The sequence below is a fragment of the Sorex araneus genome, chromosome 1, assembly GCF_027595985.1.
Source record: "Sorex araneus isolate mSorAra2 chromosome 1, mSorAra2.pri, whole genome shotgun sequence".
NCBI lineage: Eukaryota > Metazoa > Chordata > Mammalia > Eulipotyphla > Soricidae > Sorex > Sorex araneus.
This window is the reverse complement of record NC_073302.1, coordinates 257,012,165-257,035,133: the sequence shown is the minus strand read 5'-3', so window position 1 is coordinate 257,035,133 and position 22,969 is coordinate 257,012,165. Positions and strand designations below refer to the sequence as shown.

At 38.2% G+C, this 22,969-nt stretch overlaps 1 protein-coding gene across 4 annotated transcripts in view; it reads left to right on the top strand.

Annotated features, from left to right (window-relative positions):
* DIAPH3 (diaphanous related formin 3) overlaps window positions 1–22,969 on the top strand; it is a 517,599-nt gene that overhangs the window by 108,027 nt on the left and 386,603 nt on the right. For all 4 annotated transcript variants that reach the window (XM_004603995.2, XM_055141227.1, XM_055141217.1 and 1 more), the window contains one exon: window positions 22,296–22,426. In XM_004603995.2, the coding sequence (XP_004604052.1) occupies window positions 22,296–22,426 (131 nt within the window). The remainder of the gene's footprint in view (window positions 1–22,295; window positions 22,427–22,969) is intronic.

Genomic DNA, 22,969 nt, shown 5'->3' with positions numbered 1-22,969 from the left:
TCATCATGCCTAGTTCCACTGTTCTTAGTAAGGAGTAAAGCCACATGCTGAGAGTAGGAGGCAGTTGGAAAATAGCTCATTGGTTTTGAACAGCCACTGAAGGAATGAGATACGGATAAAACTATCTGAAGGGTATGAGGACCCATTTGAGGTTGGAAAATAAAAACTAGCAATGCAGAATTCTGATTCTTAAATTCTGTTTAGGCAAGAACTTTCTCTAAAACTGTAGCGTTTATATGCCTGCTCCCTCAATCGTATCTCAGAAGGTGAAAGATACTGTTCTAAGAGTAGCAGGTCTGGTCATGTTTTGCCTTTTCTGGTCAAGTTTGAGGTGCATGTATAGAAGATTAAAGCTCACAGAAATGTAGTATAAACTTATATGTTGTTCCGATGGGAGATGAGCCAAATGCAGATGAAAGAAAGATGGTATGGGTGAATTCAACCCTTTTAACCTTCTCCATGATTATAAATAAGCCAGAGCAAACCCGTCAAGCAAATACCACCAAATCAAAGGACTGGAGGTCAAGGCCTGATTGAGGGTGTTGTGAAAGGACACCAGAAGGTCAAGTAAGAAGTTAGAATGGCTACCTAGGAAAACACTCAAAAAAACAACATGTGCATCTGAGGGGTGTGAGTCTGGGAATCAGAAAATAATGCCAAAAAAAAAAAAAAAAACAAAGCAAAACCAAACAAAACAGCAAAGCATGTGATCACAGCAGGATAGAGTCTGTCTTCATGCTCCCCTGGGTTTGGGTATGGACACAAACAGTGCAAGGGAGAGAATGAGACTGTGCTCACATCTGGCCTCCTCACGTAAAAGTGCTTTTGGATTTGTTGGGAAGTTTTCTCAAGTTCTTTAAACGTGCTGTTCACCTAATTTCAGTGAAAGGTGACATATTGACTCTTGTACCTGGAAGGGAACAAATAACCAGAATTTGGGTCTCATACTGGTACTTTCTCATCTCTTGAATTCCATATTTTGGTGATCTTCATTGACTGGATCTTTCTCCAAGAAATGAAAACCTTGGAACATTGAAGAAAATATTTAAACACACACACACACACACACACACACACACACAGACCACAGACATCATACCTATTTAGGATCATGTGTATATGAATTAAAACATTGAAGGGAAATATATACGAGACCTTATTTTGTTTTGTTTTGGGGTCACATCTAGTGCTCAGGGACTACTCCTGGTGGGCTTGGGGACCATATGTGGTGCTGGGGATTGAACCCGTGTCAGCTGTGTGCAGGGCAATTGCCCTACCCACTGTACTTTCACTTCAGCCACATAGGCTAGACTTTTTACATGGATTGTCTTACTCCATGAGAAAGGGTAAACAGGCCTGCTAGCTAAAAAGCTACACCTTTATAGACTTAAGAGAAATTACATACTTGTACAGATTAAAAATGACTTCAGTTAAAAGTTGTTTACAAACCATATCAAAATGGCAATATTCTTTACACTTGCATATTAACATTTCACTGCTCACAATAAAGAGAGTCGTATTGAAAACCTTAACTATCAGGCACAGACTAAAGGTAGCAAATACATTTACTACCAGGGAAATACGGTTGAGTTCATGATGTGATCTTATTTTCACATTTCCTCAGCCCAGCAAGGGTTCTGCTATCTCCATATTTAGCATTTAATGTTCTCAGTTGAATAAAGAAATAAGAAGACCTATTAGTCTCTCTTTTTTGCCTTTTGGGCCACAGTCAATTGTGTTTAGGGCTTACTTCTGGCTCTGGTCAAGGGTCACTTGCTGTGAGACTCAGGCATACGGTACTGGGGATGGAACCAGGTGTGTATGGTGGGTACCTTACCCATTGTACTACCTTTCAGGCCTAAGATTTATTTATCTTATGTTTGTGTGTGTGTATATACAGAAACATTTATACATTTCAGACCTAAGACATAGTGCAGTAACTATTGGTTGAATAAATGTATTAAAAGATTAAAAAATGAATGAAATAGACAAGAAAATACATTTCAGAATGGCAATTTAGGATACTAATTGAATATTATCATACTCATTTTAGGAAAGAATTTTATTAGTTGTCACTTTTGATTTAGGTTAAATTTATACGTAATTTTGAGATGAGAATGAAATGGAAGTTGGCTGATTAATGTGGCCAACTAAAGGCCAGAGAAACACTAGTTTTTCTTAGATTTTTAAACAAGTCCCATAGCTGTACCATTCTGATTTTCATAGTAATTCTTACTGAAAATTGGGATTGTGTAATTTTCATCATGCTGCATCTTCAACCTGGCATTGTAGCATATGTACTATAAGTTATTGATGAATAAATTGATGACTTATAACTACAGTCTGCGCCAAACACCCATTAGTTCACTATAATGTATTTTTCAGTGGTTTTTAGTGCCAATTTCTTTTTTATATTTAGTGACATTGCCTTGGTTGCTTGTAATTGGCCATCTGTGAGTACTTATAACACATAGATTAGCAAATACTACCAATACTTTATTTTTACTTTTCCTGAGAGAAAAAATACAGCAAATATACAGCAGAACCACTATGAATACTTGTAAGATAGTAACTGTATAGAAAAAAGAAAATAAATTACATGAGTCATAATTTAACTCTGATTTAATTATTTTATTGAGCATTGGTCAGTATGGGATATAATACTGCATTTGATTTTTATCACATTTAAGATATTACAATAGTATATGCATTATTAAAAATTAAGTTTGAGTTGCCCCATTTCTTTGATATTTTGGATTATTAGTATAATCCAGATTAATTTTATGCTTGGACTGGAGTGATAGAACGACGGGTAGGGCGTTTGCCTTGCAAATGGCCGACCTGGGTTCGATTCCTCCCTCTGCCCTTCTTGGAGAGCCCGGCAAGCTACCTAGAGTATCCTGCCCACATGGCAGAGTGTGGCAAGCTACCCGTGGCGTATTGATATGCCAAAAACAGTAACAACAAGTCTCACAATGGAGACGTTACTGGTGTCCATTTGAGCAAATTGATGGACAACGGGATGACAGTACTACAGTGCTAATTTTATGCCGAATAAATGACTTATTGCTTGCAATACATATCAGTGAGAAGAAATTATATTTAGTTTAAACTTGCAGAAATAATTTTATTATATTGAATTTTTCTGGCTTTTTAAAAGGGATATTTTATTAAATATGTTAAGTTTTATTGTACTGAATAAAAGTTTATAGGAAATATGTAACTTTCTCTAGATCATTATGAGAACCATTCATTGTGACATAAATCATTCAGATGAATGACTAACACTGTTTTAAGACCATGCATTTTCTCTTTGGTTTTCTGTTGACAAAGTAGTTGTTGCATTACCCTTCCCTATGCCTGACTTTGTGTAGTTTTTTTTATAGCACCCCTTTTCAGGCTCAAAGTGATGAGTGGATTTTCCCTCTTGTTAAGTAGTTGTGATGTTAGTAAACAAGAAGAGCTGGGAAGATAAACATATTTATGAACTCTCTGGAATTTAAGATCAAGTTGAAGGGTGAAAAACAGTGGAATTGATATAGGACAACTCTCCAATCTTGATTCCCCCCCTTGAGTTATTATAATAGCAGTATATTTCAGATTAATTGAAATGTATAAGCTGTCATTTAAACATTCATCTCTTTTCCTTTCAGCAACATTGCTCGGGCTGGAGTGATAGCACAGTGGGTAGGGCATTTATTTGCCTTGCATACAGCTGACCTGGGTTCGATTCCCAGCATCCCATATGGTCCCCCCCAAGCACTACCAGGATTAATTCTTGAGTGCAGAGCTAGGAATAACTCCTGTGCATTGCTGGGTGTGACACAAAAAGCAAGAAAAAAAAAAGCATTGCTGTGTGCTGTACTGTTTCATTACTGTACTGTTTTAGAATTTCAATGGTTCCTTTTTAGATCTCTGATAGTTACCCACAACCAAAGTTCTAGTGCTACAGCCTTGCCACCAGACACCTTTTCCATTTTCCCTTCCTCCTCTGGTACCATGTAATTCTCTTCAAGCCCAGGCAAGAATTTTACTTTAGTTACTTAAGAATCCACATAGTTTAAAAAGTATCTAATTGTTTCACTTGATTATTTCACTTAGCCTAATAACCTTAAGTTCCCAAATAACCTTTTTGTCACTAGGGGTTTTCTAAACAAATTTGATGATGTTCCTCTTCTTAGTGTAGCCTGCGTTTTAGTAGAAGGGTCCATAAACATGCGCTCTGGAGACTTGGCAGGGAATGGATGGTGAGATCAGAGAATTCTTTAATCTCTTCAGTACCTTGGAGATAGAACATGGATGGTTTCTTTCCCCTGAAATGCTCACACTTTCATGACAAACTTTAGTAATCCCCTCCACGCCCCCGATGATTCTTTCTTGATAATATTTATAAAGTTTATGCTAAAACCAAGGAGAGCAGGTATTTTTCTCCTAAATTCTGGTCTTGTCTCTTAAATTTTAAAAAAAGTAAAATAATTCTCAGTTGTGTGTCTTTCTTACTGTTGCTTGAGTATCTTTCTACCTTAGAGTATTTTGTATTTTATTTACAACTTGTCCATGTCCTTTTATGGACTTAATATGTTTCCTTGGTATGAAGTAGTGCATTCCATGTTCTGATTCATGTAATGCGGTACTGCGGTTCCTCAATGTACTAACTAAACTAAGTGTGCCTTGGCTGACGATGTTTTTGTTATTGCTCTTTCCCACTCCCCATCTTTGAAAATTACCTCCACTGGGAAGCTTTCCCAAGTACCTAGAAAATGATTGGGATATAATTTTTTTTTTTAACTGAGAATGAAATAATGGCTTCCCATTGCTGCCTGTATCTCTTTGTATGTTCTCACCTCCTAGGCTGAATTTTTTCTTACCCATTTTTCACTTTCAATATTCACTGTAACGGGTGGTGACACATATCATCTGGTTGCTGGCTTATTTATTAAGTGAATGTATTAGCTAGGTTTAATAGATTATTCTGGAAGTTTTGAACTTTAAAAAAATCATTTTGCTGGGTCTCTGAATATTTTTAAACATAACCTTTGTTGATGTTCTTTACAGGAACTTGGCAGTTATTCAGTAGATTTGAGGTTCATTATCTTACATTTTCATTTAATTGGCAATTTATACAGTTTCTTCTTAAAATACAATGTCTGGAATTTTGGGGTATGCAAAAGAAGGTTTCAGTCTTTTCACAACCTGTATTTAGTTACAAAGAGGATGAATGAACATAAATGTAATAACTCACTTTTTTTTTAGTTGCTTCTCTTTTCAACACATTGAGTTGTGTTCCCTCCCTAACACACTGTTGATCCTTCCTTCTTTTTCTTTTATAAACTGTATAACTTTAAAAACTTCAATTAAAATAGGGGGAGACATATACTTACTGTGATAAAAATCTAATAGTTGAAGTATACTCAAATTATACTTTAGTTCTATATCTTTTCCCACTCTATAATACATTTAACACTTAACATTGGGGAAAACAGAGGTCCAAATCCCAAGATGGTCACTGAGGGATCAGTTCTGACTAAAGATCTTGTGTTTTTCACTACCCTCTACTTTTTTTTTGTATGTGCCATATTTAACTGTTTTTTTTTTTAATTTAGATGGATACTGATATGCATTTTTTTAATTCTTTACTAACACATGAGATTTTTAGTTTAGCACTTGTACATAAGATACAAGGTTGGTTTCTTCCACAAATCAGGAAACAGAATGAAAAGAGTGTAGACATCTATTAAAATGTAGCAGTAACACTTGAAAATACCATTCAGAATGATGTGTGTGTGTGTGTGTGTGTGTGTGTAATTGTGCAATGATATGGAAAGATTGAAAAAATGCTCTATTTTAAAGATGATACAAACAGGTGCCCCCTACCACTCCACTCGCCTCTCTCCTCTCTTAGGTAAATATCTAATGAATTTTTGTTGTTTTCCCCTTTAACACAACCAAGAAGTCAATGGGGGCATGTGAAGGCCCATGAACTGAATGATTAGGAGCACCAACATATCCCCCTCCCCCACCCCGCTGCCCCTGCCTTTTCAGACGTTTCCGATAGATCCTTCTTCTTCCTTGAGCTGTTGAGTAGAGTTTGGTGAATTATACAGCCCTTGGCCCCTGCTTATTTCATCAGCTCTCCCTACCCTATGTTTGGGCTCAGGTCTGGTGGTGCCAGAGCCACCGTTGTGTCACTTCACCAGTTGAGACTGCCGTACTAAGGGGCCTCTAGGCTACAGTACCTGGAAGGCCCGTTTGGTGACCTAGGAGAAAATGCAGAATGGCACAAACTGTGAAATGGGAGGAAGCTAGGAGTCGGTATGATAGTCCATATTCCTTTTTGCTTAAAGGTTGTTCCTGGCTCTGTGCTCAGGAGTGACCCCTGGTGCCAGCTATCAAACTGGGGTTGGCTAAGGCAGCCAGGTGCAAGTCATGAGCCTTACCTGCTGTACTCTGCTGTACTGTATCTCTGACTTGGTCTTTGTGCATTTCTACAAGGGTTTGTAATGTGGATGTGCCACTTTTACAGTGACGTGAGTTCTTTTTGCATTTCCTCCTTGCCGAACAATTATAAGTCGTACAAAATTGAAAACGGAACCAAACACAACAACACTCCAAAGACCTTGGCGTGTGGGCAGATTTTGCATGAGAGTAAGGTGAGAAGAGAAGGTTATATGGGCTGGACTTTTACTCTTAAAATTTCTATCTCAAGGGCAGGACACATTCATTACATCAGGTGCTGAAAACTCCAAGAATAAATGTGAAGTCTTTTTGGTCCTCAAAAATAAAAGTCATCAGAATAGTGCTTGGAGGGTCATGGGCACTTTGGTCATGGTGGGGTACAGTTACTTGGTACATCACTATCCTAATATGTAACACCATTGTAACTGTTACCTAAATTATAATTACAAATATAGGGATCAAGAGCTAAATCAACTGTTTGAGACAAAGAGGGCGACTTTAGTAATTTGAGCTGGGAAGGAAAGGCAGTGGAAAGGTTATTGACAAATTTTGTATATTAACTATTTGCCCTAAATTATACATGCTCAGGCCAGAGTGAAACTTGCCAATGATGGATAAAAAAAACTGCTTCCCACTTAGGGAGCAGGACTTTGAGCTGTACCCAGAGAGACAGACTTGCAGTGAGTCTAATTGAGTAAAAATTTGAGAATAAACAAAAAAGCAAGTTCCTCCCCTAAGAGTAAAATAGGATTCAGAGACTCAGAATAGAATATATAAAATATCTGGGATGCAATCCAGAATTATTCAACTGAAGAATTAGGGCAGCATGACCCATTCTCAACAAAAAGAAAATCCACATACGCCAACCCAATTTGAGACAATTGTTGAATTGAGCATAATGATATCAAATATCTAGTATAACTACGTTCAGTGATGGGATGGAAAATATGCTAATAATACATGAGTATCTATGAAATTTCAATTGTGAAGTAAGCTCTATTTTAGAAGAACCAAATATAAATTTTAAAATTGAAAAATGCACCATCTGAAAATTTAAAATTAACCTAATGGAGATAAGAAAGAAAGACTGGGTGAACTTGAAAATGGTCGCTATTGTTCTTTTTCACATTAATATTCCTTTTTCATTATTTTGTCTTATTTTTTGAAACATTCGTAGCTGTGCTCAGTGCTTACTCATTATCCTGTGATTAGGAGTCACTACTGGCATGACTTGGGGGACCATATGGGGTGCCAGATATTGAACCCAGGTCAGCTGCATGTACAACAGGTGCCCTATCCACTCTGCTATCTCTCTCGCCACCCCCACATTAATGTTTTAATTAAAAAAATTAATTAACTGTGATTTGCAAAGTTATTCATAGTTGAGTTTTAGACATACAATGTTCCAGCATCAGCCCCACCACCAGTGTATTTTACTACTCCTTGATGGGTGATGTCCCCCACTTTACAAAAGTTCTTTAAGTGTTTCATGGAGGATTGGCTTAGTGCTGATGAATTCCATTGATTCTGAACTGAAAAATTCCATATGTGAAGAATTTCATTTTTTAAAATAGCTGACTAGGATTCCATTGTATGCGCATATATCAGTTGATGGACAAAAAAATAGGTTATTTCCTGTTCTTGTTTTTTTTTTTTATAAATGATGCTACAACAAATTTGGGAATGTACAGATCTCTTTTACTGTAACCTTCTTTATTTTATTCAACCCACCACCCCCACCCCAGCATACACTTTCTCTTTTGTTTTATTTTTTTTTAATTAAAAAATTTTTTTTGGGGTCACACCTGGTGATGCACAGGGCCCATTCCTGGCTCTGCACTCAGGAATTACTCCTGGCGGTGCTTGGGGGACCATATGGGATGCTGGGAATTGAACCCAGGTTGGCCGTGTGCAAGGGAAACGCCCTCCCCACTGTGCTGTCGCTCTAGCCCCTCTCTTTTTAGTTTGGGGCCACATCCAGCTGTGCTCAGGGATGGTTCTGCACTCAGGGGCCACTCCTGGTGCTACTCCAGATCTCTGTGCTGAGAATTGAACCTAGGTAGGCCCTCTACAAGCCAAGTGCTCACTCCTGTACTGTCCCTCTGGTTCCTAATTATTTGTGGCCATTTTTATTGAGGTACTGCGATTTCCAATACCATTATTCCAACCTTTCTTCCATGCATCACCCCAACACCAGACCCATTCCCAGAGTCCTGTCTCCCTCCGTCAGTCTCCCAGGGCCCCCTCCCGGCCCTTTCCACTCAGGTAATACAGTTCTGTAGACAGAATCCCCAGTTCTGATCCCTTTGGCTATTTACTATTCCCTTTCCATGGTTTTAATATTCCACATATGAAAGAGAGCTTTCTATTTCCCCTCTTGTGGACATGGTGATCACTGTATCACTGTCATCCCGTTGTTCACCAATTTGCTCGAGTGGGTACCAGTAACGTCTCCATTGTGAGACCTGTTGTTACTGTTTTTGGCTTATCAAATATGCCACGGGGAGCTTGTTAGACTATGCCCATGTGGGTGGGATACTCTTGGTAGCTTCTCGGGCTCTCCAAGAAGTATGTTATATATTTATTGCCTACTGTCTATGATTTGTTGCCTACTGTCTGAACTCCATCAAATATGGTGTGGTAATTAAGGAAAATGGGTAAGAATTGTCTTACAGGTGTCCAGAAAGTGGCCTGGAGCGTGGCGGCGTTTGGGTAGTGGAGGTTGACTGCCAGGGCTGGGTTCCTTGGGGTGGGGAGGGTTCTCACCTGCCCCCCTTTGGGGCGCCCCGAGTGAAAACAGCCTGGCACGGAGTCCCCTCTGAGTGCATAGCCAAGAGTTAGGTGTAAGCCTTGAGCACTGCTGGTGTGACCCCTAACCCCCAACTCCCCTAAAAATGAATTAATATAATATTGAGCTTTATAATAAAAACGTATACTGAAAAACTTTTAAGGGCTGAAGAGATAGTACAGGGGCAGGGCCCTTGCCTTGCACAGGCTAACCCCTGATGGCCCCCAAACACCACTAGCAGTGATCCCTGAGGCAGAGGGAGAAGTAAGCCCTGAGCACAGTTGCACGTGCCTCCAAAACAGACAATAACAATAAAAACAGTTTCATCTTAAAAACAGAATATTGACTTTGTGTTAGAAAATATATAGGTAATGCTTAAGTATTGGCAGTAGAAATTAAATTACTGTGGCAGAAACACTATGGATGTGAAAAGATCACCTGCTGATGCATAGAGTATTCAATAGAAATATATAAGTGAGCCATAAATTCATTGTTGAAAAAAGTCCGAGATCCCTCTTTTCCCTGCACCCTACCTCCCCACCCTTCAGCAAGCTAAGAATAAACAGATGTGTAATTTTTCTTTGGTTTCTTTTGGACCACACCTGGTGGTGCTAAGGGCTTACTCCTGACACTATTGACACTATGCTCAGAGAAACCAGCTCGTGACCTTAGAGGGTCATATGTGGCACTGGGGATTGGATCCAGGTGGCCGCCCCACCCACAGTACTATCTCTTCAGACCCCTATAGCTACTATTCTTGATGGATAAACGCTATTGTCTGTAGAATGTTACATCTTCTTCAGGACCTTAAAACTGAAGTAAAACCTTAGTTTTTGTCACAGTAAGCTGGTAGACATGCAAAAATACTTACTCTATTCATCTATTGAATTGACCCTTGTCAAGTACAAAAATAGTTTACATATTCTGTTGCCTTATTGAAGGCAATGGGCCAGTGCAGGAAAGCTTTTTTTTTTTTTCTGTCAATAGAATGGAAGTCAACATATTTAGGTACTGATGAATAATAAAAGAAAAGTTGTGTTCTGGATTTTTTTTCACCATTATTTCAAGTCAATTTATAAATACCTAAAATTGATAATAGTTTAGTTATGTTCCTTTATAGAGATATTTTAAAAATGGAAAGGGGAGCGGAACATATTTTCTATATTTTATCAATTTCTTTGTAATTTTAAACTTAATAGATGCTATTTGTAATGTATACTAAAAGCTGTCTCTAAAATTATAGGTAGAGCTTTTGATGCATAATGGTACTCATTAAATGTTTATAGAAAAATACCATAAGTAACTAAGGAGACTGCTAAATTTTATTTTGATGGCGAATGTACCTTTTTATGCTTCTGTTGGAAGCTCCTAGTTCCTACTCTGAATTTGCATTATCATCTGTGAATAACAGGTTTTATTGGCACTGAAGTTCGTCTGGGATTGTAAATGTTCTGAAAGCAAGTAATTCATGCAGTGGCAGTGTTTCTGTTGATCAGTAACATTACAGATGTTAGAAATTATTTGAAAATGCAAGGAAATTTTTGCAATGCATTTTAATAGGAATATACATGATAGTAATTTAGATTATAATTACTCCCTTGCCAGCAACTGTGCTAATCCTTGTTTTGTACCTTGCTGACACCGCTGTTTTCTTAAAATGTCATCAATGCAAACTATTTTCTTTTCCTTTCATCTCCAGAGTTTGAATCATCTCATTTGTCTTTACATGTCTCATCACCTAAATAGGTACTAAGAATTCAGGAGCTACCAGCGAAAGAGAAACACGCTATTAACTTATAGTTACTGACATCAATAAAAACTTATAGACTTAAAATTAGACATGTGCACTCACACAAGAATCTTTTATCACATGAGATTTTAGACTTTTTTAAAAAAATTGAGTCACTGTGAGATACCAGTTACAAAGTTGTTTATGATTTTTAGTGATAGAATATTCCAACACCCATACCCTCACCAGTGTACATTTCCCACCACCAACCTCCCGTTTCCCTCCTGCTCTCCCATCCCCCATCCTGTCACTATTGCAGACACTTCCATCTCTTTCCTTTTTCTCCTCTTTTTTTCTTTTAAGGCACTTCTGATTTGCAAATACAGTTACTTCAAAGAGTATCATGCATATCACTTTATCTTCTTTTGGCACAGAGTTCTTGTCCAGAGTGATCATTTCCAATTATCATTGTCCTAGTGGTTGTCATTGTCATAATCCTAACTGTGTTAGGTATTATCCTCACACTACATTTTTTTTTATCCTGCAAATGAGTGTGACCATTTGATCTGACCTTCTCCCTCTGACTCATTTCACGCAATATGATACTCTCCACATCCATCCTCGTATAAGCAAATTTCATGACTTCATTTTTCCTAATGGGTGCATAGTATTCCGTTGTGTAGATGTCCCATAGTTTCTTTATCCACTCTTCTGTTCTTGGGCACTTGGGTTGCTTCCGGATTCTGGCTCTTGTAAATAGTGCTGCAATGAGTATAGGAGTGCAAATGGCTTTTGTGCATTGTGTTTTGGGGCCTATAGGTAGATTCTCAGGAGTAGTATTGCTGGGTGAGATGGAAGCTCAATTTCTACTTTTCTTAGGAATGTCCATATTGTTTTCAAAGTAGGCAGGACCAGTTGGCATTCCCACCAGCTGTGAATGAGAGTCCCTGTCTCCCTGTATACGTGCCAGCACTGATTGTTCTTGTTCTTTTTTGTTATGGCAGGAGGTGACATCTCATTGTTCTTTTGATTCCCATCTCCCTGATGATTAGTGATGCAGGTCATTTTTTTAATGAGCTCTTTGGCCATTTGTATTTCTTCTTTAAGGAAATTTCTGTTCATCTCTTCTTCTCACTTTTTGATGGGGCTGTATGTTTTTATCTTTGACATTAACCCCTTTATCAAATGAGAGTTAACTAAACAGTTTTTTCCATTCCATGGGCTGTCTTTTTATTCTGGTCATCGTTTCCTTTGAGGTGCACACACTTCTTAGTTTAATGTGGTCCCATTTGTTTATCTTTGCTTCCGATTGCTTGGTCCATGGTGTTTCATCTTTGAAGACGTCATTAGCTTCAATGTCACAGAGGTTTTGCTTATGTTTTCTTCCAGGTACCTTATTGATTCAGATCTGATGTTGAGGTCTTCAATCCATTTTGATCTGCTTTTTTCATGGCATTAGATATAGGTCTGAGGTCTTTTTTTTTTCTCTTTTTAACATGTAGCTGCCGCATTTAGAAAGAATTCTGAGTTTATTTTGCCCATCAGCATGTAGCTGACCACTTTTCCCAGCACCACTTGAAGAGGCTTTCCTTGCTTTATATCATATTTTTTGCTCCTTTGTAGCGATTAGCTGATAATATACCTAAGGGTCTGTCTCAGGATATTCAAGTCTATTTCTCCGTCTGAGCATTTGTCTTTAATCCTATACCATACTGGTATAATCTGCAGCATGTGCTTTGTAGTACTTTGTTTTATCATGCTTTGTGATACATTTTGAGTTGGGAAAAATGATGCTTCCCATCTTCTTTTCCCAAGGTTTGCTTTAGCTATTCAGGGAGGAAGAGTCATATGAATTTCAGGATTGTTTGCTGAATTTCTTTGAAAAGTAACACGGGTGTTCTTCTAGGGACTGCTAAATATGCACAATAATTTGAGGGAGTACTGCCCTGCCATTTTTTTCTATCTTAAGTTTGTTTAATGAACTATTATTATTTTTCAATCACACAGCATTTCTCTAGTTCTTTAAAAAAAAAACTTTTTTATTGAATCACTGTGAGAGACCCTTACAAAGCTGTTCGTGATTAGTTTTCGGTCATACAGTATTCCAACAGCCTTCCCTCCACCTGTGTACATTTCCTAGCACCAATATCCCCAGGCTTCCTTCCGTCACCCCCACCCTATTCCTGGCTCTATGGCAGATGCTTCCCCCGCCTTCCCCTTTCGGGCACTGTGTTTTGCAATATTGATACTGAAAGGTTACCAAGAATATCTCTTTACCTGCTTTTAATGCTCAGATCTTGTCCAGCGTGATTATTCCCAACTATTATTGTCATATTGATCTCTTCTCTAGCTTACCTGCCCTCAGCCCCACACATATTTGTGGCTAGTTCCAACCATTGATCAGTCCTTCTTGCACCAAACAGGCCATGGGTATTAGTTTTCTACTGTAAATATTTTTATATATCACAAATTAATGTAGTCATTTTATATCTGTCCCTCTCCTTCTGACTCATTTCACTCAGCATGATACTCTCCACGGTCCTGCCATTTTAATGATATTAATTCTCCCAATCCATGTGCAGAGAATGTGTTTCCATTTCCTCCAATCCTCTTTTATTTCCTGAAGTAGTATTTTGTAGTTTTCTTTATATAGGTCTTTCACCTCTTTATGCTCATTCTGAGGTACTTGATATTTTGAGATACAATAGTGAACAGGATTGTCTTTTACTATGTCTTTTATCTTTCATTATTTGTATATAGGAAAATCATGGACTTTTGCTTATTTGTAACCTTCTAATTTACTTTATAAATCTATTGTTAATGAGTTTTTAGGATTTTCTAAATATAGTGTCATGTTGTCCACAGATAGAGCTTGACTTCTTTTAATATCTGGTCGCTCTTGGTATATTTTTCTTCCCTAATTACTATATATTATACTGAAGTGGTGAGAGTGAGCAACCTTGTCTTGTGCCTGATCTTAGAGGAAAGGCTTTAGTTTTCCCTCATTTACCATAATGTTTGTAGTGGGCTTGTGGTAAGTGGCTTTGACTATATTGAGTAAAGTTCCTTCAATTCGTATCTTGTAGAGAGTTTTTAATTATGGATGGATGCTGGATCTTGTCAAATGTTTTCTCTGCGTCTATTGATATGATTGTATGTTTACTTTTTCTTTTTTTGATGTGGCATATTATGTGGATTGAGTTGCATTTGTTTAATCATCCTTCCTTACTTCTGCTTGTGTTTTAGTGGTGATCTGTTCTATTGTTTCCTTGATCTCCTTTAAACACCCTCACCAATTTCTCTTTAAATTCCTTCTCAGAGAGATTGTACAGCAGGTAGGCATTTGCCTTGCATGCGGCTGAACCCAGGTTCCATTCCTCCATCCCTCTCAGAGAGCCCTGCAAGCTACCAAGAGTATCCTGCCCCCTGGCACAGCCTGGCAAGCTACCCGTGGCGTATTGATATGCCCAAATCAGTAACAATAGGTCTCACAATGGAGACATTACTATTGCTTGTTCTAGCAAATTGATGAACAAGGGGATGACAGTCTACAGTGACAGTGCTACAGTGCTACTATTGGCTGGGTGTTCCAGGCAACCACCTTCCCTCACTAAACATGGGAGGTTCTGTGTTGCTTTCCTTTTGTGATGCTTTGCAGTCTGGAGTTGTTTCTTGTGTGTTTCTGTGTGACTAAGTGACTACAGTTAGGATGTCTTCAGATGTTCACACTGAGTTATCGAGAGGTGAAGAAATGCTGACCTAGGGGGCAAAATGTCAATAGCCCCTATTCCCACTGTGCTTCCTCAGTTTTCTGGGACCAGGTCTGGGCTGAGAATTTAGACTATTAAACTACTCAGATTAGATGCTGATGGGACTTTTGTTTTCTGCAGCTTGCTTATTCAAAATTTCAAAGGAAATACTTAAAATTGAAAATTTAAATTTCTGGTTCTTTGTATTTTGGAGCTTGGTGTTAAAAAAATGTTTACTATTCTTGTTTAACTTGTGATTTAAAAGTAAATTATTTCCCTTTCTCAGTATAGGAAGTAATATCATTTTATGAGCCAAAGAATATTTACAGAGCTGTGAGTACTAAAAACATCATTTTTGTCTTCTGTGATGTCTCAGCTAATCGAGACAAATTCTTGCTTATAGCTACCATTTTGTTAGACACTGTATTAGTGACTAAAATATCTTTGTCCTGACCCACATTGACATTGTGCTGTAGCAGCATCTAACAGCAAACAGACTTTGTAAATGCAATTTTTTGCTTTTATTATTTTTATAATTAGGTCATCATCAAATAATAGTTCTCACGATTTTTATAGATATCGAAAATTATTGGAAAACTGTAAAAAGAAGTGCTGTAATTTGGAATACTATTTTTATGGCAAATTAAAAATGCCATGTGTTTTCAATTTGTCTTGGAAGTAGTCTAAATTCTGCTGCAAACAAACGAGGTAAAATAGTGAAGAAACATATGGTGAATTAAGTCTTCGGCTGGATTGAGAGATATGTAAGCGCAGAAGGTTCTGGAGGGTCGGTAGCTGCCTTATACGGAGCCTATCCAGCTATGAGTCCTGGGGTCATTTACGGTCATCCCTTCTCTGCCAGGAATGAGCCCTGAGTGCAGAGCCAGAAGTAAGCCCTGGGTATTACTGGTTGTGCCCCGCTAAACAAACAAGAGTAAGCACAGAGGCAGGCATACAAAAACTTGATCTAAGAAACGTTAAAGAAAGAACATGTCCCCCCCTCCCTGCCCCCGCCAGAGAAATAGAAATGAGAATAAGTTGTACAAAGGTGTTTTGCTTATTCCTTAGGATACATTTAATAATGACTCTGACAAGAGGTGCTCTATGAAACTAATGAGACTACCTAGCATCCCATCCCCCACCCTAGGTACCTCATAATTCATTTGGCATTTTAGAATAAAATTTACCAAGGAATTAAATAAGATTTAAAATTTATGTAGGATAAATATTCTAATTTTTGTGATGTCAGGCAGACATCCTTATTTCACTAATGTGTTTTGATACCACAGGGGATAAAGCTTCCTAAGTATTTTCATCTTCTGTGCTAATGGATTTGGAGCTATGCATACACGAGTATCCTTTTTCTCTTCAATTTTCACTTCCTTTGAAGTTATGTATAATGAAAGAAGCAGAATAACTCTGCTTAAAAGGCACATTTCTGATTATTCATGTAACATAATATTTTCTCTCAATTTCCTTTCTTTTATACCTGTATTTTGATAGTAATACAATAAAAGGGGGAAATTGTGCTGAAAACTAATGTCCCAATTATCTGGTCTATTTCTGATGTCTTTGATTTGAAATACACCTTTGAGTACGCATTATTATTTAGTATTTTGACTCTTCTTTTTTTTTATTTTAATCTACATAGCTTTCATTTTTTTTTAGCACCACATTCTTTGGATGCTTGCATTTTGCAAGGGAGTAGTATTGGTAATGAATCAGGGAGAAGCATTCCCAGCTTTGGAAGTTCCTTTGGAGTTGTAGACCTTGCTTATAGTTTTTCTTACAGCTGCTACTGCCGTCATCCTCATTACTAATGATTTCTCACAGATAATCCAGCCCTTATTCCCTTATGTCCTTGACTTTATCACTCCCAGTAATCTTTTTTTTTGTTTCCCATCCAATCTTGGGTACAAGCTAGCATGAATTGTAAAATGCCACCTTTAAATATGATTTAGGCACTTTGTCCTTTGAGCAGTATGCCTCTTACCATCTTATTTAGTATCCCCCCCCCTCTCCTTTCTGATGTCTTTTTGAGTTCCAGACCCTTTGACTAACACTTTTATGTGTGTTCGTTCCTCATCCCACCACACTCTTAAATTTGTTCCTATCCACATTAGTTAGTTTCCTCGTGCATAGACCATCAGCTCACTTGTCTCCCCATTGATATAAACTCTGCCCTTAGTGAAAGGAAGTTTTCTGTTCTCTGCGTTGGTGCCCCAGTGTGGTGTGACTCTGGTCAGAGTGCACGAGGCACTACAAACTTTTTCCAAATGACCCAGAGTTGAGAAGTGAGTCGTCATCTTAAAGCTTGTCCCTACCATATGTCTCTTGTCAATGACCTTTTTTTTTCTTTCCAAAACATGGAACTTTTTTCTCACCTTTTCAGTGCTGCATCTTTCTTTCAGATGCTTTTGTTTCTGAGGACTTCAGTGTCATCAGCATAACACATTTACTTCCTAATTGCCAGATCTGATAGTCTGCCAAATCTGTTCCATCTACTCTGTGTTCGCTCTTAAAGTGACTGTCTCTGAACTGGTATGGCATCCAACGTCCTTTTGCCTTCCATTTTTATTCACCTGTGTCTCCCAACTAAATTTAATTAGCACCTTCACTTTTTATTTGCTCAGTCATTCCCATCAATATGTAAGCATTGCATGTTTTCATCCCCCACCCCCCAAATTATACCCACCGTTTCTCTTCTAGCTATTGTCCCCATTTGTTTTCTCTTATCGAATAGCTCTTCAAAGGAGCTTCCTTGAATTTTGTCCCTTGAATTTCTGACAGGCTTATACCAATTTTACCACTCAAGCCGCTTTTAGGGAGGTCAAAGAGATAGAGCAGTTGAAATTAGGGAGGTGCTATTCACTTAGCCCTTGAGGCCTACAACTTGGGTATCATCGTCCACACGTCACTTCCAAAATAGCAGCAAGTCTCCTGCGATGAACCTTTGTACCTAACGAGCAAATCTCATCTCCATCCTGGAGATTTTATATCAGCCTGCTGCCTACTCGACCAGGCTCTGCAATAAGCTTTTAGTTGTTCTTATTTTTATGTTATGCTTTGCTCCTTAGAATATTGCACAGAAGAGAATAATCCTTAAAAATACCTGGTTCATGCCAGAACTGCTTTGGGGTTTCCAGTCCAGGACCGTACCTGCCACACTTAGAGGCTTCCAGGGTGCACCTCGTGATGCTTTGGGTACGAGGTGATACTGGGTCAGGTGCAGGTCTAGTGTCTATGCCTGTTCTGTCTTCAGGTCCCCAAACCTTACAATTTCTTTAATTTCCATCCTCACAAAGTAAGACTAATGTCCTTACCATGGTGTATGAGCATTGACTAAAGGATCAGAAGGGTAAACACTTTAGGCTGTACATGTGACAGAGTCTTGATTGCTTCTGTTTTTGCTGCTTCTCTTCTTCCTCTTCCTTTTATTCATTCTTCTTTCTCATAACTTTCTAAAAAGCTTTCAAAAAATTAATCTTATACTGGGTGAGGAAATGTATTGTCATAAAAGGGGGGGGGGCTAGGTTACCCTTGACCTTAGTGTTTAGAGAAGGCCAGAGAAGGAAAGAAATCGAGGAGGGAGCAAGAGAGTAAATAACGGATGAACAGGCATCGCTTCAGTCAGACTGCTGATCTGGGTTATCGCCATATTTCCAGAACGCAGGCTCAACAACACTGAAAACATGAGATCTAAGCTGCGGTCACTGAAACTTTGTAATGTGCCCGTCAAGTCGACAGGCAGGGATGAGGTGGGGAGCATGGGTGGCGGGAAGTTGACACTGGTGGTGGGACTGGTGTTGAAATTTTACATGCCTAAAGCTTACCTATCCCTAACTTTGCAAATCATAGTTCTTTGATTAAAAACTAATGCAAATTATTATTAGATTAGGTTGTTCCAAAAAAGGTTTGGGACTCCTGCTATAGTGTTGCCAGGATGAAGATGCCTGATACGTCTGTCCTTGTCAGTTATGCGGGTTTGTCTCGTACACTGGGCTTTAGATGGCTTTTTATGTGCTCGAATATGTCCAGCTCAGGCCTACCTTTGGAACTTGTGTTTGCTTCTCCAGTGGCTTGAAATAGCCATCTCTGAATTTCCTATGCGCCCTCCTTCCCTGTATTCTGGTTTCTGCTCATTGTTACTTTCTAGGAGGGAAAAATGCCACTTGTTCAGACTTGTGACCCGTCCCCCTCCGCACTTCAGTGAAGGTACTGCATTTTGGCCAAAACCAAAAATAGAGGCATCACTTTGGCTTTCCACACCATGTAGTTATTCTTTGGCTCCCAGTAGGTGTTTGATATACCTTGAAAAGAATTGCATGGTGATTAAAATTGTTGACAGAGTGGTTAGTGTTAGGAAATAGGAATCCATTGTCAGGGGCTTTGGTTTGTGTGGCTCAAACTAGACCTTTCCAGGATGATTACTCTTAATCCTGATTATCAAGGAGTAAATCTTTGCAAGGGTGTTGCAGTAATGGGGAGGGCTTGGGGAAAAGGGGCAGATATTATAGGCAGGGATCTAAATTCCTAGAGATCTTTTAGTGATTAATTGTTCAAACTGAAAAAAAAATTTATTCTGACTGAAATAATTATTTACTTAAATTGCATACGGGCTGCACAGAAGAGTACTCAGAGGTTCCTGGGAGCATTCCTGGCAATACTCAGTGCCGTGAGGTTCTGGGGATAGACATCAGACATGCCAGGCTTCTCCCTGAATATATAAAACATTTTTTTTTTGAAACCAGGAAGATAGTACAGTAGGTTGCTAATTGCTTTGCATGCAATCAATTTGGTTTAATCCCAGGCACCCCATATGGTTCCCAGAACACTGCCAGGAGTGCATAGCCAGGAGTAATCATTGAGCACCACTGGTATGAACCTGTAAGAAAAAAATATATGTATTTTTTAGCCAGCACTGTAGCACTGCACTGTCATCCCTTGTTCATTGATTTCCTCAGCGGGCACCAGTAACGTCTCCATCGTGAGACTTGTTACTGTTTTTGGCATATTGAATACGCCACACCACACCACACCATGCCACGGGTAGCTTGCCAGGCTCTGCCGTGCGGTGGGATACTCTCATTAGCTTGCCAGGCTCTCCAAGAGGGATGGAGGAATCGAACCCAGGTTATTTAGAAAGATGTAAGGGGAGAGAAGGGAAGAAATAAATGTTCAAGAGAGAAACACAGGTTTTTTCAGGGTGGAAATTAGTAAGCAAAGAACAGAAACAAGTGAGATATGTTGAAAATACAGGCTCGAAGAGCAAGTTTTAAAACTCTTTTCTTTCTTTCTTTCTTTCTTTCTTTCTTTCTTTCTTTCTTTCTTTCTTTCTTTCTTTCTTTCTTTCTTTCTTTCTTTCTTACTCTTGGCTTTGTTCTCAGAGATCACTCCTGGAGGACTCAAGGGACCATAGCAGGGGTGAGGGATTGAACGCAGGTCTGCTGCGTGGAAGGCAGGTGCCTTACCCGATGTACTATTGTGTGACCCCTATAAACTGTTTTTAAAATAAATTTATTTATTTGTTTGTATGTTTATTTATTTATTTATTAAAGTGTTGGTGCCTGACCAGAGTCATGAGGAAGTTCGGGGAACGCGCTGCCTTGCAAACAAGGCCGTGTCATAGCTGCAAACCACTAGGAAGGTGGTCTGATTTACTTCATCAAGAACTTTGTGTGTCATTACGCTACCAAATAATCTGTACTTTAAGGTGTTTTCATCTTATGTATTTTGATCCTCTGATGTACTCGGGATGTTTTGATCGTTCACTCATTAAAAAGGGGCACGAAAGCTACTCAGTGCTAAATGGCCCGAGTGAGCGTTAGCCCTCCACTTTCAAACATTCCACACTCCTTGCTTGTCTCTGTGATCCTGACCGATCACTCAGAACTTACATTAAATTGTGTTTCTTAAGGTAGATTCCTCTGAGTCAAAAATGTGATGCAGTACCTTCAGTTATTTCTCACTTCAATTTATCTCCACATTTTTTATACTTTTTAGTGCATAGATACTTCTCTTTATTTTGTTAAAATTCTTTTGATTAACTGATGTGTCTCGGGGGATGTTATGAAAATGCTGTATTTGAAAACTTCAGTTTTCAATTGTGGATAGTATTTAGGTTATACGATTAGTTTTTTTTTTTTTTGTGCCTCCGTGGTCTTGGTAGTTTTCTGTAGATAGCGGCTTTCATTAAGCAACAGAAGACAGCTTCGCCTCTTTCCTGGTCTGCATGTCTGTTGTTCCCTGACGGCACGAGCCGGACCCCCAGGAGGAGACGGAATGGGAATGGTAGGAATCCTCTAATAGGAACAGCAGAAGCTGAAATATTTCTTTGGGTCTCAGTTTTAGGGTGGCAGAAATGTTGGTTTAACCTACATATGAATTATATTAGCTGAAAGACTTCATGAATCGGGACGTGTGATATCTCATTTTCTGTCATTAAAACAAGCTAAAACTTCACATTTTTTTTTTGATATGTTCGAATTAATCTCTCTAGGGCTTTTACTTTTAATGACTTAAGAGTATTAATTCAGTTAGCTCCTATTTCATGGAATTACATAGTCTGCTTCAATTATGTAAATCTGTCATAGTTAGAAGTTGGAAGAATTGAGGTTCCAATGTATGAAAATAATCTATTACATATTTTCCTGGCCACACCTGGCTGGCTGTGCTCAGGGTTTACTCCTGGCTCTGCATGTTGGGGCTCACTCTTGGTGAGTTCTGGGGACCATGTGGGGTGCAGGAGATTAAACCCAGGTCATCCGTGTGCAAGGCAGGTAACTTACATTACTCTCTCTGCCCCCTAATTTACTATTTTTTATAAAGGAAGTGAAAGATAACATAGTAAAATTGCAAGTTTGAAAAGATCGGAATAAATATCCTAGTTTGATATAATAAATAACCATGAAAATAAAAGCAGTTAAGGGAATTAAAAGTGATTGCCTTTGTGAGATGGTGCTTTTCTCAGAAGTAGAACATATGACTTTTTTTTGGGGGGGAAGGGGGGCAACAAAATCCTTAACATAACTTTCCCTCTCCCCCAGGCCTATATTGTTAATTCTTGTATTTAAAATGATTATAACTCTACATATTCCAGACTTTTTCTCTAGAATATCTAGAACAAATATCTAGATATTTGACCAAGTATCTAGAACAAATATCTAGAACAAGTATTTAGAATTAGTGCTTAATGTAAGTCAAATGAATTAATGACACAGTGTTTTCTGTAGTGTTTGGAATGTGAATTTAAAGGTTTTTTTTGTTTGTTTTCTATGTGTCTAAACCATATGACTATTTTAGATATTCTCTATGGTATATATTTCATTGTTTTTCATTTTTGCATTTGAAAAAATGATTAATTGGAAAATTTTGATGTTATATAACTTTCATTTCTAGACCCCCATATAGTTTCTATAGTTTCAGACTGACGGAGAAATCAGCCTTTCAAAACATTATGCAGTATAGTTGTATGAAGCTATTAATATGAAAGGTGAAATAGTTGTAGCTATAGTTGTATAACTGATATTTAAGTGGCATGAATTAATTTTTTTAAAAAAATCTTATTTTACAGGGAAGTCTTAAGAGGAGGCGGCAGATTTCACCTCAGGAATTCATCTATGAACTGAAAATTGGCTCCGTGGATGAGAGACTTGTCACATGCCTAGAATCACTCCGAGTGTCTTTAACTAGTAACCCTGTGAGGTAAATCTGTGGGAATATCAGCAGGACATTTTCTAAATTAAACAAATGTCATTAATCTGCCACTTTCATTTAACACTTTCTTCCTGGTGTAGCTAAATTAAAGTTATACCCCAAAACTTCTGAAGGTAAAAATTGAATACTTAATGTTTATGTTCATGGAGAAAGATAGTTTTAATAATACTTTTTGAATTTATTTTTGAGAGATAGCCTACGAATTTAATCATTCTGCTTGAATTTTAAAAAATTATGATATTTTCAAGAAGAGAACAATCAGAAGACATAAATTTTTAATGTTGAGTGACTTTGCTCTGAATTTTAGTCTTGTATACATACAAGATTTCTATTTGAAATGACAGAAAATACATTTAACTTTACCTTTAATGGAACAGGTGTCTGCTTAGTAACCCGTGGGTGTTGACATAAGTATTTACCAAATAAAAGTATAGCATGCAATGAAATCTGAATACCAGACATTCTTGCAGTAAAAATTGTTATTTGAAACTCAAATTTAACTGTTTTAAAGCTGGCAGCATTACCATAGGT